The following is a 15,426-nucleotide window of genomic DNA, read 5'->3' as shown; positions in this document are numbered from 1 at the left end:
TCCCCGGCCGTGACCGTCCCCTGGCCTCTCCCGCGGCTCCACCAGCGCCTCAGTGGGATTTTCCCCTCCCCACGAGCGCGGTCACGGCTGCTGGCAGCGCCTTCCTAACCCCTCCTGAGCACCAGCTCGAAGACGCTATCCCCCAGGAGGGACGAGGTCACTGTCCCCTCCATCCTGCCCACAGCCCCATCCTGCTCGGGGCACAGGCTGGCAGCCTGCGGGTGATGGTCCATCCATAACTCGCCCGTGGGCGTTATGGGGGTACAGGGTGGATGTCCCCCCTCTCGGTGCCCGGCTCAGCACCGTGCCAGCCCCATCACTGACGCTGTCCCAGCTGTACAGCGCTGCTGCCCTGCCAGGAGCCGCAGGGACCCACAGCCACAGGGCGACACCCATCCACAGTGGCGATCTGGGGAGGGCGGGAGACGGAGCTGCCCACGCGGGAGAGCTGAGCACAACCTTCAATCCTGACACCCACTGGAAAACGGGAATTTTCCACTTAACTGCCAGAGGGCAGGGCTGGATGGGACACTGGGAAGGAATTGTTCCCTGGCAGGGTGGGCAGGCCCTGGCACAGGGTGCCCAGAGCAGCTGGGGCTGCCCCTGGATCCCTGGCAGTGTCCAAGGCCAGGCTGGACATTGGGGCTTGGAGCAGCCTGGGATAGTGCAAGGTGTCCTTGCCATGGCAGGGGGTGGAACAGGATGAACTTTAAGGCTCCTTCCAACCCAAACCATTTTGGGATTCTGTGATTTGAGGTCCAGTACAGGAGCTGATTTCAGCTTCCCGATCTTTAAACATTTCCTATGGTAAAAGCAAGACTCCCTATGATCCCAAACTCCCAATATCCCATTTAATGCACTGGAGTTGCCTCCTTCCTGCCCCTCTCCTGCCTTCCCCTTTCAGCCATTTCACCATCTCAGCCACTTGACCCAGCGGGTCTGGCAGCTGAGCAGTGCATCCTCCAACTGAGCCCTGGGGCAGTCGGCCTCGGGGCTGGGACCCCCCAGATCTGCAGTCCTGGGGAGACACCAACGATGCAAACCCTCCCCACAACACCACCACCATCCCCCCATGCCCTGGCATTGTGGCAATCACCTGGCAATGCTCCCTCCATCCCTGCCCACAGCCTGACAACAGCCAAACCTCCTCCATCCCCCCATCCCTGAATCCTGTCACTCTCCATGCCCCCATCCCTCTACCCTCCATTCCTCCCCACAGCCCAGGAACAACCAAACCTGCTCCCACTCCCTGCACCCCATGGATTAATCCTGGTGACATCGCTCCTGTATCCCCAAGCCCCTCCATTTTTGCCCCCCCCCCCCCCCATTTTTTTGCGGCTGCTCCCTTCCCTGGCAGCAGGAGGGGGGGTCTCCCCTGCATCCGTCTGGCAGCTCAGCCCCTGTCGCCACGGGGGCATTAGCACCAGAGCTGCAGGGAGCTCCCCGGGGAGAAGTAAGTGGATCAAAGGGTTTTAGCAGCAGACGGCTCCCAGACAAATCTGGATCGTCTTCAAGGCAGCCACTTGCGGCTACAAATGCACTTTCTGCCTGCAGCTCCCCAGCCAAAAGTTTCACACCGCCTTTAGTGCGTTTAACCCCTCGCTGCTCCCGGCCCCGCAGCCAGATCCCAGCTGGATGGGGGCTTGACCTGCCCTGGAGCACATCCAGCCCTGCAGAAATGGCTGCACTTGTCCAGAGACCCCCTCAAAGATGGGGTGTCCTGAGCCAGGCAGCGAAACCAGCTCAGTTCCCCATCCCTGGCACAGCGACAAGGGGGACACTGAGGCACAGGGGTGGGGAGGCAGACAATGGTCCTGGGGCTACCTGCCTCTCCGTCCCCTGCCCGCACCACCCCCAAGCCCTGGCAGCAGATCGAAGGTGACAGACCCCCCTGTGTCCCCTCCCACGGACCCCCAAAGCCAGGCGGTGCCGGGGGGCAGCTGGGGGGCAGAAGGGCAGGGAGAGGCTCTGCTGGAGGCTGCTGCCATGCATTATTCAGGGCACGAGGATAAAACTACCAAAAAAAGGTGTCTGGGCGGGAGCTCCTGCTCTGCTCCTTCTCCAGCGGCAGGAGCAGGATTTGGGCTCTGGGGAGGGCTGGGCACAGGGAGGGGGAGTCCCAGGGACCATTGCTGGCCCTGTCTCCCCGGGGTTGTGTCACCACGGGGGTGCCCCAGGGAGGCAGGAGGGGACCCCAGGAATCCTGTCCCTGCTGCAGAGCCACCTCAGCATCTTGGCTGGGGGAGCCCTGCCCCAGACCCCCGCAGCCGGGTACCCTGCTGGCGCCTTGCTGGTTAAACTGGGAGCTTTGGGGAGCCAGACTGGCCCCCCTGCGAGCACTGCCCACTCCGTGTCTCCCCTTGCTGCCTGGTGGCAGCTGCAGGACCCCACACTGCACAGCCCATACCCCAAATCTCCCAGCCCAGCACCCCACAGCACTGCACCCCACATCTCCCCATCTCACTGCCCAATCCCCAGGCGTGGGGTCATCCCCTGAGACCCACATGGGCAGAGAGAGGTGTCCCTGACCTCGGGGACGGGCACAGAGGTACCTGCCCAGACCCCACTGTGCATCCCGGTGGTAACCCCCTATCCCCCCACACTGGGTCCCCACCTCAAATCCCCCCAGTCAGTGACAGTCTCCCCACTGGCACGGGGGCCTGGCAGGAGCTTCCCGTTCCTTGGCTGGTGCACTCAGGCTCCAGGACAGAGGGAAAACAAGAGAGGGTCAGCCAAAAAATCCACACGGGGGGTGAGCAGATCCTGCTGGGATCCCAGAACTGCCTGGCCAGGAATGGGCAGCGGGAAACCTCAGCCAGGAAGTCCTGGCACGTGGCAGGACACCTGAGAACATGCTGCTGGGAATCTGGGAACCCGGGAATCCTCAGCTCATTGCAGCAAAGAACAGCACTGCACCCCCAGAGCCGTCTGAGATGCCATCCCAACTGCTGAGGCTGGTGTGCCATGGGGCCAGGGGGGTCAGGGGTTCCCCCCAGTGACACCCCGTAACCCACAGAGCACGGAGGGGCGGGGAGGCAGAGCTGAGCACACCAGGACTCGTGGGCACTGGCACAGAGTCCCAGCAAGAGGGGATGTCCCAGTGCTCAGAGTGCACTGGGCCAACTGGGAAACCCCCCACGGGGCAGGCGGCCGTGCCCCAGTCTTGGCCGCAAGGTGTGGAGCTCTCCCAGGACCAGCTGTGTAGGGCAGAGGCAGTGGGGTGTGGGTATGGGGTTTCCAGCAAACACAGGAGGTTTCTCAGTGGGTGTTCAGGGTATGGGGTGCACGGGGGGAGAGGGTGCGGGATGGCAGGAGGTGCATTTGGGAAGGGGTCCAGGCAGGTGGGGTGCAGGCTGCAGGGTTTGAGGGGCAGAATGCAGGGTACGGTGTGCAGGTTTGGGGATGCAGGGAGCAGAGATTGGGGAGCACAACACGCAGTGAAAGGAGGAGAGTGCAGTTCTGGGGGGCACAAGTACAGGCTTTGGGGAGCAGAGTGAGGGGTGCACAGCATGGGGAGCAGGTGCAGGACAGTGGGAGCAGGCTTTGGGGAGCAGAGTGCGGGGTGCCAGCTGCAGCTTTTGGGGTGCAGGGTGGTGGCCTGGCACGGCACAGCCCTGCAGGGAAGTTCATGCCAAGGACGCAGCCCCTGCGTGCCTGGGGCCGACATTCCTGCCGCTCCCAGCTATGCCCCCCACACCCCACACCCCACCCTCCCGCTCCCCCGGTGCTGCAGGGCCGTGGGTGCCCAGGCCTGTCCCGCCGTGCCCGGGCAGGCTGGGGTGCCCTGCCAGCCCTGCTGCTGCCTGCCAAGCCTGGCACAGCTTCCCGCTGCCGCTGCGCCCGCCCCACGCACGTCTCCAGCTGCCCGGCACCGCGTCCCCAGCCCCTGCCCCATCCCACCTGCCTGGCACCGCGTCCCCAGCCCCTGCCCCCTCCCACCTGCCTGCCCCTGCTCCCCAGGGCTGCCCACAGGGCTCTGCCCAGCGCCCTTGCAGGCAGCTGCCGGAACGTGAGGCACAATGGGCACAACCACAAGGGCGTGGTGGGTCCCAGGGCTGGGTGGGCACTGGGTTCAGTGCGGGCAGAGGGTTCAGCACCCACCCCAGGCAAAGGGGAGCACAGGGAGGAACTCAGCATCCTCCACCCCTCTGCCTGGCACCCACAGTGCTGCCACAGGCATCAGCCAGGAGCTGCCGTCCTGCTTCTTCTATTTCCCTTAAAAATATGAAATCCAGCGGGAAGCAGAGGCAGTCCCAGTCAGCTCCTGCCTTTCACCTGTGAACTCCACTGCCACACACACCTTCACCACCCAGCACCAACCCAACAAGACCCGAAATGAATCCCTGCGACAGAACAGAGCCGATTTTAACAACCAGCGCCATCACTGCGTTACACCTCGGCAAGGGTGTGAGCAGAAACCCTGAAGAAGAGACTCCTTGTCTTGGGTTTTTTGTTTTCCCTCCAGCTTACAGGTAATAGCCAGGAATGGGCAAACCCTCTTTTAATGGACTCTTAATAATGCTGTAATTTCCCTTTGCACGGAAAGTTTTCCAAACAGTCAAAGATTCAAAACAAAGCAATGATTGTTCCTATTAGCATTAAATTCTACTCTGGGAGAGAGAATAAATCAAGCAAGGGGATTCAATTCAAAACAGAACTATAAAAAATCCAATAATGATTTTTTAATATTAATAAGAAAAATATATTGTTATGCACCCTTAGCATTTAAACTTCTAATCCAATCAGCGCAAAGTGCAGAGATAAATCACAACCACGGAGGAGAAGGGAACAACCATCAAGCAGGCAGCAATAAAATGCTGTCTTACATCCCTGGGACAGGCATAGGTTTGACAGTCTTGAAAAAAAAGCCAAAATTTATGAGTCTGTCGCTCCACAAGCTTATGAATTCCTCCCCTGCATCCCGCACACACATCGCACCTGGGGCAGGGAGGGGAGGGTGGCTCTGGCCGGACAGGATGCAGGGAGGGGATGATGGCCAGTGTCCCGGCTGCCCGAACCTGGCAGTGCGGCTGGGCACAGATGGGCACTTGCCCATCTTCATCCTGCTGAAACCCACTCCCAGCAGCCACCGGAGCTCCAGCCAGCTGTGCCATGGGATGGGATGGGGTGGGATGGGATGGGATGGGATGGGATGGGATGGGATGGGATGGGATGGGATGGGATGGGGTGGGATGGGATGGGATGGGGTAGGATGGGGCGGGGCGGGGCGGGGCGGGGCGGGGCGGGATGGGATGGGATGGGATGGGATGGGATGGGATGGGATGGGATGGGATGTCACCCGTGCTCTCCAAGCACCGCAGGAAGGAGCCACTGCTAAATGAGGTCACACTATGGTCCTAAGCACGGTCGCAGTCCCGGTCTCCCCGACTCTCCCATCCTTACAGCTCGCTCTGGATGTTTCCACTTCTGTACTATCAAACACATCAAGAGCCCGGGCAGGCTCCGGGGATGCTCCAAACCTCACCGTGCCACTGCGTGCTGCCCACGCCCCCGGCATTCACAGATGCCGGTGTGGAGCCAGGGGTACCCCGCACACCCCTCGGCTCCCCATCCCCGTGCGGGGGATGCCGGGCAGCCCTTCCCACCCCCGGCTCTGCACAAAAAGCACATGGCCAGCAGCCCTCTCTGCCGGGCTGCGAGATGCCCCCGGCTTTGCCCGGGTCACAGTCCGGGAATGACCCGGCCAGGCTTCCCACGGCTCACGCTGTGCCAGGCTCCCCGCGGCTCCTGCCGTGCCATCCCCACTGAACTCATTACGGATAACGCACCACAATTCACCCCGGCGCAGTCGGGCTCTGCTCCCTGATTTATCGGCTCCGGAGGCCGCTGCGCTGCCACAGGGGCCAGCACCGAGCCGGGACGAGCCGCGAAAAGCCACGAAACGTGTTCAGAAAGCCTCAGCTCCCGCTGGATTCCCCCAAATCCCGGAGCTCAGCGCTCCTGCCGAAAGCAGCGACACGCAACGGGAGGGAAATGCCGAGCCGGCAGCGGGAAGCAGCGCAGCACCTGCAGCTGGCGGCCCCAGCCATGCGACAGCCGAGGACAAAAGCCATCTCAGCCATGCAGGGAGTTCCCGGCCGTCTGGCAAACTGCTGACGCCACCAAGCAGGGCGAGAGGGCGTTTGGGGACAGGGCGCCGGACACGCTGCTCCTGCTCGGGAGCACCCCGGGGCCTCATTCCCGCCGGCTCCCAGCTGCCGAGCTCCTGGGAGAGGCTGGGGAGGGGGAAAAGGATTAATCACAGCTATTACAGGGCCAAACCTGACACGTTTTGGGGCGTTCCTGCTCCACTTTCCCTTCAGATGGTTTGGGCAGAGGGTTGGGAAGCAGGTGCCAGGCTCACCCCCAGGCTCCCCAGCTTGGCACCACATGGGTCCCATGCAGCCAGTGACACCCTGTCCCAGGGTAGGAAAGCTGCCCCCAGTGCCCTCCTGGCATTGTGCAATGTGTTTTAAGGAAAAAGGCAGGGCTGAGGTGGCCATACATCCTCAGTTTGGACTGACAAATGTCACTGGGAGCACCGGGATCATGGGCTGCTCCAGCTGCACGAGCGGCCCGCAGGCTCAGCCCTTCTGTGGGGCAGCCAGTGAGGCCTAGGAGGGGGAACCCATGTCCTACCACCCCCACACTGCCCTGTCACTGCTGCCAGTCTGGCTGCTGGAGGAGATGCCAGCAATGCCCGGGGCAGCACAGTCACCAGTGCATGTGGCCGGGACTAAAAAGTGCTTGGGGACCTGGGGGGTGGGTGGTGCCACCACTGAGAGCAGTGCAAGGCTTTCCCATCGGGCTCCCAGCAGGACTTGGCACCCTGGCACGCAGCATCCATCCCCTGCACATTCCTTGGGGACCTCAAGAGCACCAGGGCTGGGCATGGAGCTGGCACAGCCCCACGGATGCCCGTCTCCTCCACACCCCAGGGCTGGCCTGGCTGCAGCCTCCTCCCAGTCCCACAGGAGATGAGCCAGACTCCCCGGGAGACACCGCGGCTGCCCCGAGGAGGGCGAGGGTGTGGGCAGTGTCAGGCTGCCCGGCTGTGGGGCTCTGGGGACCAGCATGTGCTCCCCAGGGGTCACTCGCAGCCCAACCAGGGGTACCCCCATGGGGTGGGTGAGCAAAGGGGATTTTGGGGAGAGGGGGGGTGAACTTTTGAACCCACAGGCAGGAGATCAGTGCATTACCTTAACGCGAGTTAAAAATAACCGTCTCGTCTCTCGAAATGAGCCTGTCTGCAATTACAGCTTGGCATGTCTGCTCCGGAGCGTCCCCGCGCTGGCACCGCGCCAGGCGCCTGCGAACAACCCTTGCCTTTCTTCTCCTCCGTGCCACTGCCTCTTTTATTTTGGGGGGTGTTGGGGGGGTGCTGGGGGGGTGTTTTGTGTGGTTTTGAATTGGTGGGGCTTTTTGTCCCCTTCCCAAGTAAATCAGAGGCAGCTGCTCATTGCCCCAGTCTGGGCTCCCCCCAGCCACAGCCTGCAAAAGCCCCCAGTGCCTGCGCCCCGAAGCACGGCCACGCTGTGTCCACAAGGACATGTTGTCCCCCAAGGTCTTCGAGGACAGGGGGACAGTGCCATCAGCCCACACTGCCAGGAGGGATGTGAAGCGGTCAGTACAAGCCAGCCCACGGTGTTTGAGGGTCCTTCCCGTGCTGCCCTGGCACACCCAATGTCCATCCTCCCACAAGGCATGGGCCGAGCATACGTGGGGAGCCCAGCACAGCCCGAGCACACGTGAGGGAACACGCGAGGGAACACGTGTCCGTGGAGACTGAGGGTGCCTGGCAGCATCGCTGCCTGCACCCCCTGGGATGTGTCCAGCCCCACAGGCAGGGGTCTGTCAGCACCAGGGGATCTGGGTAGAGCCACCCCACTGCCAGCACCTCGGGCTGTTCGGGAAACCTCCTCGGCCCTGCAGGCCCCAGGGAGCAGGAGCTGGGCTGCATCACTGCTGCACCTCTGGCTCAGTGTGTACAAAGTGCCACCAACCCCAGTGGAAAAGCCCAAGAGCTGCCCTGCTCCAAGCCCTGCTGGGCACGGAGGGATGCACAGGGTGGCACAGGGGAAGAATGAGTCCCTTGCTGACAAAGCGGGCACCAGCCCCACAAACCCCCATATCCCCCCATCCTGCTGCTTCCCCCCCACCCCACAAGACACCAGCAGTCCCAGGGGTGGACATCTCCAGCGGGGGGTTGAAACAAGATGATCTTCAAGGTGCCTTCCAGCCCAAACCAGTCTGTGGTTATGATTCTGTGACACCCCACAGCACGCAGCAGCTCGGGATGCCCTGGGATGCTGGAGCATCCCTGCTGGGAGGGAAGGGACCAGCCTGCCTTGGGGGTCCCCGGGCTCCCCGCCCAGCGCCGGGTGCCTCCTCCTCCTCCTCCCCGCGGCGGGTGAAAGCGAGCTTTGTGCCGCGGCTTTCAGTTCCCCTGGCTGGCACCGCGCCAAGGCACCACATAATAATGAACAGATGCTGTCCAAAATGAGCCTCAGCGGCAGACAGGCGAGCCTCCGCGTGTCCTTCCGTAACCCAAAGTGCCTTTCACCTCGGCACTAATCAGGCACCTTCGCCCGGAGCCGGCGGGAAGTGTCAGGGTAATTAAAAGTCATGTGAGCCGGGAGCAGGGAGCCCACCGCGGTGGGTGCGGGGGACAGGAGGGCAGCTGCCTCCCCACAGGCAGCGTCGGGGCGCGGTGGGGTGTCAGGGCAAGGGGAGACCCAGATCCAGCTCCAGAGCATCGCCACGGGAGACCCAAGGGCACGGTGGCTGTGAGTCTGGGGATGGACTCCAGGGACAGAGGGGGCAGCCTGGGGATGGGGGTCCAACCATGCCCAGACCCTGTTGATGCATGGGAAGGGGAGATTCATCCCCTTCCTGTGGGATCCCTGGGCGAGGACCCAAGGTGAGAGATGTCCAACCCCACTCCTTAAGCCCCGAGGGCCTCCCACTGCCAGCAGCATCCCCATGAGCATCCCACTGGGATGGGAAGCCTGGCCAAGGAGCCCAGCTCACTCCCCAAACACGCCTGGCCCGACCCACAGCCTCCCTAAAAAATATTTACAAGGCTTTTTAATTACAAAATCCGTGTCCTAGCCCAGGATGCTGGTCCTCCTCCCACCCTAGCACCAGGAAACTGCGGGAGGGATGCACACAGGGATCCACGGCGGGAAGAATGGTGAGAATGCCGGGCTGCAAGCACTCTTCTAGTCCACAGGATCTTAACTGTAGTTTATATTCCAGTGGTTATTAAAAATAAAGGGGGAAGCAGGGGGAGGAAGCTAAGAGCAGAGCAAGCTGTTCATTTGGAGCCTTTCCCTGGGGTTTAATAAAGCCCCACTCGCTTCTGTAGTATCATTTTTATGCTATCATAAAGCCGGACCATTTAGCAGGTTTGTGTTACTTCAGCAGTTAGCGCTGCATGAGAAGCGATTCCAGAAGAAGGGAGAGAGGGGGGAAAAAAATTAGAAGACGAAAACCTCCAAAAGGAGAGAGTGAAATGAGGTGGGAAGGAGGAGAGGGGATTCCTCACAGCCACACCACCGGCAGCACTGCAGCACATGGGGGAGGCTCAGGGGGGTGTGACTGGCTCCCCCATCCCTGGGTGAAGCTGGGGACAGGTGGGGAGACCCCAGCTTCACATCCAGAGGGACCCTGCATTGCTGTGGGAAAGGGCGGGGGGGTCCCCTGACACGAGGGGATCCCGGGGGTGTTGCACCTGTGGGGACAGGAGAGCCAGGGGGGCTTATCGAGGAGCTGAGGCAGAGGGGTTCCCCGAGGTGAAGGAGCCGGCCCTGCGTGCTCCCCGGGGTGACCGGGCTCTCCTGGCCCCGCGGCTCCCAGCCCAGGGCAGCTCTCCGGGGAGCATCGGGCTCTCCCTGCCGCTGGAAAAATTTCCATATATGGACAGGATGGGATCCGTGACCGAGCCGAGCCGAGCCAAACCGCCCCAAGGGCAGCCCTGACCGGCCACCCCCCCTTAGCCGGGGTCCCGGGGCCGTGCCCCCGCCGAGCCCCCCGGTACCCACACTGCTGAGCCCAGCACAAACGGCAGCGAGCCCGATGTGCACCCCCAGAGCCAGGTCACCCCAGAGCCAGGTCACCCCATCCTCCCTGAAACTGCCCCTTCACTGCTGTGCCACCCCCAGTGGCAGCACCCACGCCCTGAGGGCACTCGGGCTGCCCTCCGCGAGAGGAGAGCCATCCCCATCCGTCCCAGGCGCTGGCTTGGAGCCTCTCCAGCCACACTGGGCAAGGCTCCAGAGGCACTGTCCCCATCCAAGAGGGGATGGGCAGGGGGGCACCAGCGACAGAGCCACCGAGCCAGGAGCTGCTCCCTGGAGGGATCCTCGGGGGCTGCCCAGCAGGGCCCTCCCCCTTGGCCATAGCTCAGGGGTCACAGAGCAGCAGGGAGGGGAAACAGCCTGGTACCCCAAACCCCCAAATCCTCGAGCAGCAATGGGACCACACTCCCACCCAAACTCCATTTCCACACCTTTTTCTCCCTAATTCATTTCCGTTCTGCCCTGCAGGAGGACGGTGGCACTTGGCAGGGGGGTGTCTCTGCATGGCAGCCCCGAGCACACGGCAGCCCCGGCCCCCATGCCAGGCACGGCCGCCACGCTACCGACCCGGCAATAGAAAGGAGGAGGAGGTGCAGGGAGGGCTGGGAAATTAAGGTTTCAGCACTGTCAGAGCCGCATCAAACAGGCATCCACCAGCTGATGGCTTGATTGTTATATTTTGGATGTCAAACCGGAGCAAGCAGAACCCTTTAAAATGCATCAGTGCCGCTGCCTTTCTGACGGAGGGTGTTGGTTTCCCATTAACAAGAGGAAAGCGTGAGCTGGAGCAGAAAACTTCAAGCGCTTTGGAATTGATAAAATAACAACTCCCTAATTAAGCAGAACTGTCAGTCAGCGGGCGCCCGCTGCCCTGCATCGGGAAGCAGCAGCAGCTCCTGGTGCACCAGCCCGACACACCGGCTCAGCCCATGGGGGGTTGCACTTCCCGAGGATCAGCAGCCCGAGCATCCCCCGTGTGCTCTCCATCCGACCCAGACAGGTCCTGGTCCCGGTCCCGATGCTGGGCACGGCCGAGGTGTTTGGGTTCTGTCCCTCAGTTTACCTCACCATGAATGATGTGGCTGCCCCATCCCTGGAAGGGACCAAGGCCAGGATGGATGGGGCTTGGAGGAACCTGAGATAGTAGAAGGTGTCCCTGCTCATGACAGGGGTGGAATGGAATGGGCTTTAGGGTCCCTTCCAACCCAAACCATTCCATGATTCTGTGATTTTATGAAACCGTGTAATGCAATGCGCAGCCTGGTGGGGAAGGAGAGGCCTGACCCCAAAATGCAACCCCTGCCAACAGCCTTCCCCTCCAAGAGACCACCACCAGCCTGGGGCACACATTCCTGACAGGCACATCCGACACCACAGCCGGGTGCAGGTTCAGCCAGCTGGATGCAGGGAGGGGTCTGAAGGTCCCTCCGATGCCAGAGCAAGGCAGAGAGGGTTTGGAGAAGGCAAGAGTAGGATTTGAACTGTTCAAGGCCAGGTTGAACACAGCTCTGAGCAACCTGGTCTAGTGGAAGGGGATGGGATGAGATGAGCTTTAAGCTCCCTTCCAACCCAAACCATCCCATGATTCTACAAAGTCCTGCCAGAGCAGCAGCACAGCCAATGCCCATGGGGACGCTGGGCCCTCGGCCAGGCCCCAGACCCCACCATCCTGCTCTGTCCAGCACCAAGAGGCTGTGAAGGAACCAATCAAAGAAGCAGCCGAGACCTCCCTCCGACCCTGCCGTGCTGGGCAATGCAAAGCTGTGGCCTTGCCATGCTTCTCCCAGGCCTGGGGCCAAGGGATGCAGCTTCCCCAGGGGTCCTGCAATCAGCCACCAGCAGCTCATTGCCACAAAACCGACTGGCCAGTGCTCTGGGGGCTCCCTCGGCAGCCGGGGGAGGCGACACCGAGGGGGTTTGGGGCAGGGGACATCCAGGAGGGACCAGGGGCTGTGGGGGAGGTGTTTAACTCCTGACACGCTGTGGCCTGATGAAACCACCACGCAAAGGAGGTCTCTGCTTGTTACCCTGGGCTGTTGCCAGCCCTCGCACCACCAGCCCCAGCTGGGGACTGGGCACTTGCAGCACCAGGAGAGGCTCCAGGGCACCCTGCTCTGCCCCAGGGAACCCCGCTCTGCCCCAGAGCACCCCGCTCTGCCCAGCCTGGAGTACAGACAGGTTGGGCAGGGCACTTGCCTGGGCCTCAGCCCAGCTGGGGGCTTTAAACCCCAGTGCAAACAAGGGGGCACGGGAGGCTGCCAGGAGGGAAGCAGCCCCAGCAGAGCAGCCCAGGCAGCAGAGCCACCTGCCCGCAGCCCAGGCAGAGCCCTGGCAGAGCCGCTCCAAACCAGAGAGGGGCCAGGAAAGGGGAGAGGATCCCATGATGGGGTGCACACAGGGGAGCCCACCTGAGCAAGGAGCCCCTGAAAACGCCCCTGGTGCCCAACAGCAGCTGGACTACTGAGCCTGTCCTCCCCCTTTGCACACCACGCAACACGAAGCCCCCAGTGACACATGTGACTGCCTGGGAATCCCTTCACTCCTCATCCGAGCCCTCCCAGCCCCCAGTTCAGAGCCCTGACACATCTCCAGACCCCATCAGTGCATGTCCCCTGCTGTCCCCACGGTGTGTGAGCATTGGGAGACCCTTCTTCCCCAGCATGCCCAGGGCTGTGCAGGTCTCACCCAGGTGGAGGTTTGAGAGGCCCCACACAAGCACCATTTCCTGCCACCTCCACAGCCCTGACACCCTTCCCGCACCGGGGGGACACCAGCTGCCCTCAGCCCACTCACCAGGAGTGGGTGCCCAGCCTCCACACAACACCAGCTCCCACAGCCTGGATACAGGTGCCACATAGTCCGGCCTTCCTGCCCCAAAAGAGCCCCGTTTGCACCCAAGAAGGACCCCCGAGATGGGCTGGATCTGGTTGCCCCCAACGGAGCCAGGACACGCGTGCCAGGGCCGCAGGCTGGTGTGGGAGCCCCCGGAGCCTGCTAACACACTAATCACACTGGAGGTGACAGGGCTTAGGGGAGGACTTAAGAGAAACTGGCTCCTTTTTACTGACACCATCTGGACAGAGTCGATCTCTTCCCCCTTTCCAGTGCAGAGCCCAGCCAGAGGGGCAGGGGCCAGGGTGACCCCAGACCAAGCACCCTCCGTGCCCTCGCTGGTGCCGGGATGGCCGGTGCCATGGATCCCCAGCTCACAGCGACAGAGAGGGGAATACTGCCTGCGCCAGGGAATCCTAACGAGCCCACAGTGCCAGCCGAGCGCAGAGCCAGGGAATGCCAGCTTGGAGCCGCGGGGACCGTGTGCTGCCTGCCTGGCCCCCAGGAGGGGGACGCGGCCTCGGAGAAGGCGGGGGCTGAAGCAGCGGGGACGCACCGGGTAAAAGCCAGTCTGGAGACAGCTGCTTGGGAACAGCCCTCCCTCCGGCTGTCCTGCCGGGCCGGCCACCGGCACGCGGGGACCTGGCACGGCCGGGGTCCCCACAGGCAGGGCCAGGAGAGCTGTGGCAGTGGGGTTATCATTCACTGTACCCCGGTACTCGGGGTTGTCACTCACCGTACCCCGGGGCTCGCACACCAGGGAGAGCCGCCCGCGACCCCGCTGCCTGTCTCCATCCCTCGCCCTGACCTCCCGGGGGACGGCGGCACCGCTCCGACCCTCAGCGCGAGGCCGGCGGGTGACGCAGGGACAAGCTCACCCCGTTCCAACACACAGCACCCCGAGACACCAGCTCTCCCCAAAACTTGACCGAGCCCTTCTCTCCCCAGCTGTGAGGACGGCGGGGATCCCCCAAGCCTCCCCGCCAGAACCAAGCTCCGGCTGCCCCGGGACAAAGCTCCATGCTCCGGCACACCTTCGGGAGAGAGGGCAAAGTTGCGCTGGGGTTGGGGTCAGGGGGTCAGGTACCTTCCAGCCGGCGGAGCTGTTGCTGTCTCCTTTATCCTTAAAGTAGGGGACGTATCGCACCATCCAGTCGTAGATCTGGGAGAGGGTGAGGCGCTTCTCCGGCGAGCTCTCGATGGCTTTGGTGATGAGGTCGGCGTAGGAGAGGTTGCCCCAGGCGTTGCGCCGGGAGGTCTTGGCCTTGCGGAGCTGCCCCACATCCGCGCCGGGGGGCGGCGGGGGAGCGGCGGCGACTCTGCGCTCCACCGGGGCCGCCGCGTTCTCGGCTCCGTCCCCGCCGGCCGCCAGCGCCGGGGTTCCCCCCGCGCCCCCATCCTCCTCCTCCGCCGCCAAGTCGGGGTGGGGGAGAGGCCAAGTGCAGGAGCGGGGACGGCTCTGCGGCTCAAAATCCGGGTCGATCTCCACCTGATGCGCCTGGAGCTTTTCTTCCATGGTCGCCTCCCCGCTGCCACCCCACAGCCCCCCCCCGGAGTTACGGGCGGTTTCCACCCAAAAAAAACCCCAAACACACAACAAAAAACCCAAAATCTCGAGAGGGAGAGGAGTGCGAAGGCGGGCTCCCTGCCCGGCTGGAGGGGAGAAGGGAAGGAGGAGCCGCTCGGTGCGCGGGTCCTGGAGGGGGGAGCCCCGAGTCCGGGGGAGCCCCGGGTCCGGCGGCTCTAGGAGGCGGCTGTGCCCGGCGCCGCGCCGGGAGCGCCGAGCCGTGGGACACGCTGCATGGTCCTCGGCCGCCTCTCCAGTCCGGGCCGAAGCGGGGGGATGTTTTTTGGTTCGGATTTGGTTTTGGTTTGGTTTTTACCAGCCGCGGAGCTCCGGAGCGGTTCCCGGCTCGGTAGCCAGCGGGGCGGCTGCGGGCGGGCAGGGCGCGGGGGCGGCCGCATCCATCGGGCTGGTGGCGCGGTCAGGCAGCAACAGATGAACCGGAGCGAGCGGTGGCGGGCGGCATCCTCGGCCGGGGACCGGCGGGCTCCGGGGCCGGGCGGCGGGGCACCTAAGCGGGGAGAAGCGGGACGGAGATGGGGGGAGCCCTCGGCGCGGCGGGCGCAGTCTCCCGCGGGCAGCCCGGCGCTAGGTCCGGCGGCGCGGCGGAGCCATGCTGGCGGGCGGCACGCACCTGACAGCGCCGGCGAGGGCGGCGGCGGGCGGCTCCCGCCCCTACGCCCCCCCGCTCCGCTTCAGCGGCCGCGCACCTGCCCGCCGCCGCCGCCGCCGCCGCGCTGCCGCCACGGCGCGGGCGGGCCACATGCTGGGGCGGCCGCCGCTCCCTCGCTCGCTCGCTCGCTCGTTCGTTCGCTCGCTCCCTCCTTCCCTCCCTCCGCCGTGCCCGTTCCCGAATGCGGGCGCCGCCGTGACACAGGGGGAGGGCCCGGAGGGGCGGGGGGAGGGCGGGGGAGGGGAGTGCCCCCGCGCCTCGCGGGGCAGCGGCGGGGC

General features: G+C 63.7%; 1 protein-coding gene across 2 annotated transcripts in view; it reads right to left on the bottom strand.

Annotated features, from left to right (window-relative positions):
* Window positions 1-15,187, bottom strand: part of FOXO6 (forkhead box O6) — a 34,462-nt gene extending 19,275 nt beyond the window's left edge. The window contains exons 1-2 of one of the 2 annotated variants that reach the window (XM_082296711.1): window positions 15,110-15,187; window positions 13,999-14,986 (exon numbers count right to left, since the gene is read on the bottom strand). In XM_082296711.1, coding sequence (XP_082152837.1) covers window positions 13,999-14,427 — 429 coding nt within the window. In that variant the 5' untranslated portion in view covers window positions 14,428-14,986; window positions 15,110-15,187. Of the gene's footprint in view, window positions 1-13,998 lie in introns of both variants that reach the window. The other variant, XM_082296710.1, reaches the window with a different exon arrangement.
* Between the last annotated feature and the right edge of the window lie 239 nt (window positions 15,188-15,426).

This window comes from Coloeus monedula, assembly GCF_965178545.1.
Source record: "Coloeus monedula genome assembly, chromosome: 24".
In the NCBI taxonomy this organism is placed as follows: Eukaryota; Metazoa; Chordata; class Aves; order Passeriformes; family Corvidae; genus Coloeus; species Coloeus monedula.
This window is presented reverse-complemented; position numbering and strand designations above follow the sequence as displayed.